Source organism: Alosa pseudoharengus, unplaced genomic scaffold, assembly GCF_046254945.1.
Source record: "Alosa pseudoharengus isolate Yale_2024_CS ecotype anadromous, Long Island Sound unplaced genomic scaffold, YU_APseudo_1.1 YU_APseudo_1.1_scf_9, whole genome shotgun sequence".
NCBI classification, from domain to species: domain Eukaryota; kingdom Metazoa; phylum Chordata; class Actinopteri; order Clupeiformes; family Clupeidae; genus Alosa; species Alosa pseudoharengus.
Window position 1 is genome coordinate 28,970,549 of NW_027468881.1, and position 1,470 is coordinate 28,972,018.

Genomic DNA, 1,470 nt, shown 5'->3' on the forward strand with positions numbered 1-1,470 from the left:
CCCTTGTTCGAGGCTGCAGGCACTTATCAGGTGGGATGCTTCTTACAAAGCAGGTTAGTGTCATGGCTGCTAATCTTGTAATCAGTGCAATTCTTTGACGTATTAGGGAATGAGGTACACAGCGCAATACTGCCCACCTGGCCTTAGGGAGTACAATAGTTACTCAGTAGAAGATATTTTTGGATGTGAAGCCCTTCCGTAAGGGTCATGAAAGATATAGTTCACTATAAATACTGCCCTAAATTGCCACAAATCATAAATATTGATAAAACAATCTATTTACAGTATCTTGTAATTGAATGTGTTTATTCCTTATATTAACAACCAGAGAGCACTTAAGACTAATGACGTATGGATAAGAATGGAATATGCAAGAGCAGAAGATGCTGATCGCTCCTGTTTCCTTTTCATCCAGTTAGTGTATTTGCTGGTGCGAGCATACACTCCAGGTCTCATAGCTAGTGCACACTCATCCCCAAAGCTTGTCACTCCTACAAGGTAGAACCTCTCCTGTTCTTCACTGTAGCATTGCAAAGGACCCCCGCTGTCACCCTTCAATGGAGCAAAACAAAACAATCATGAGCACCATGCACCATGACCAGATGCATTTGAATAATTTGTACATTCAGACGGAAGTAAGATCCCAATGAAACCGTTACTACATCACCTGGCAACTGTCCACATTCCCCTCCTCAAAGCCAGCACAGATCATGTTTTCACTGATGAAACCATTATACCAGTCCAGTTGATTGCAGGTCTCTCTGGGAATAAGATCCACCTCTGCCTCATGCAGTCTGAATACACCGGGGCCTGGAAAGACAGTGATGTTCAAATACTAAGCTTAGGTCTTTGTGCATTATGACAAACCACTAGTCTTACATAGCTAATTTGTTCGATTGATGACACAAACCCTCATATCTAGTTCTTCCCCAGCCACTGATAAAGCATGCGCTGAATTTCAGGGTCCTTTCCTCTGTCTCATTTTTGATTGTACACACAGGCTGAACATAGTCCGTAAACTGAAGCGGCGTGCTCAACTGCAGAAGGGCCACGTCATTGCCATTGGTAGCTGTAGAATAATCCTTGTGAATGATTATTTGTTTGATGTTTCGATGCTGCGCATATTTTCCTCTTCTCAAAAGGAAACGTTCACCAGCCATCACCTGCAGGTCCGAGCGAATTCTGAGGAGAAGGAAAACATGGCCGACAGGTTAATCATAATAAGAGAATAATTAAATAAAGATGCTAAGTCTCATAAAACACTGACGTATGAGTCTCCATTGACAAGGCACTAAATGTTGGGGCCAATTGTGCATTCCTGTCTACTAGTCTTATTAGTTGACATGAAGTCACAGGTCTTTCAAGACATGCTAAGCTTTCTCTTTCTCTAAGCTTTCTTCATCTATGGAACCACTAGCCTATTTTCAACCAAACAATGAGTGTGAGTGTGCCTCAAAACCTTTCTAGTAT

General features: G+C 42.0%; 1 protein-coding gene across 1 annotated transcript; it reads right to left on the reverse strand.

Moving 5' to 3' along the window:
- Positions 1–312: 312 nt before the first annotated feature.
- LOC143115294 (transmembrane protease serine 12) lies at positions 313–1,160 on the reverse strand. Its single transcript, XM_076277265.1, has 3 exons — positions 911–1,160; positions 668–810; positions 313–552 (listed from the first exon to the last, which is right to left on the reverse strand). Exons 1-3 carry the CDS (start codon positions 1,158–1,160, stop codon positions 313–315), a joined length of 633 nt encoding a protein of 210 aa, XP_076133380.1.
- Positions 1,161–1,470: the final 310 nt, after the last annotated feature.

What these genes read in the sequence shown, in the direction of transcription:
- LOC143115294 (XM_076277265.1), bottom strand. Translation starts at nt 1,160, where the DNA reads ATGGCTGGTGAACGTTTCCTTTTGAGAAGAGGAAAATATGCGCAGCAT. An exon ending in GGGAAGAACTAGATATGAGG is followed by an intron (nt 811 to 910) that starts GTTTGTGTCATC and finishes CTGTCTTTCCAG; the next exon opens with GCCCCGGTGTATTCAGACTG. An exon ending in GGAATGTGGACAGTTGCCAG is followed by an intron (nt 553 to 667) that starts GTGATGTAGTAA and finishes GCTCCATTGAAG; the next exon opens with GGTGACAGCGGGGGTCCTTT.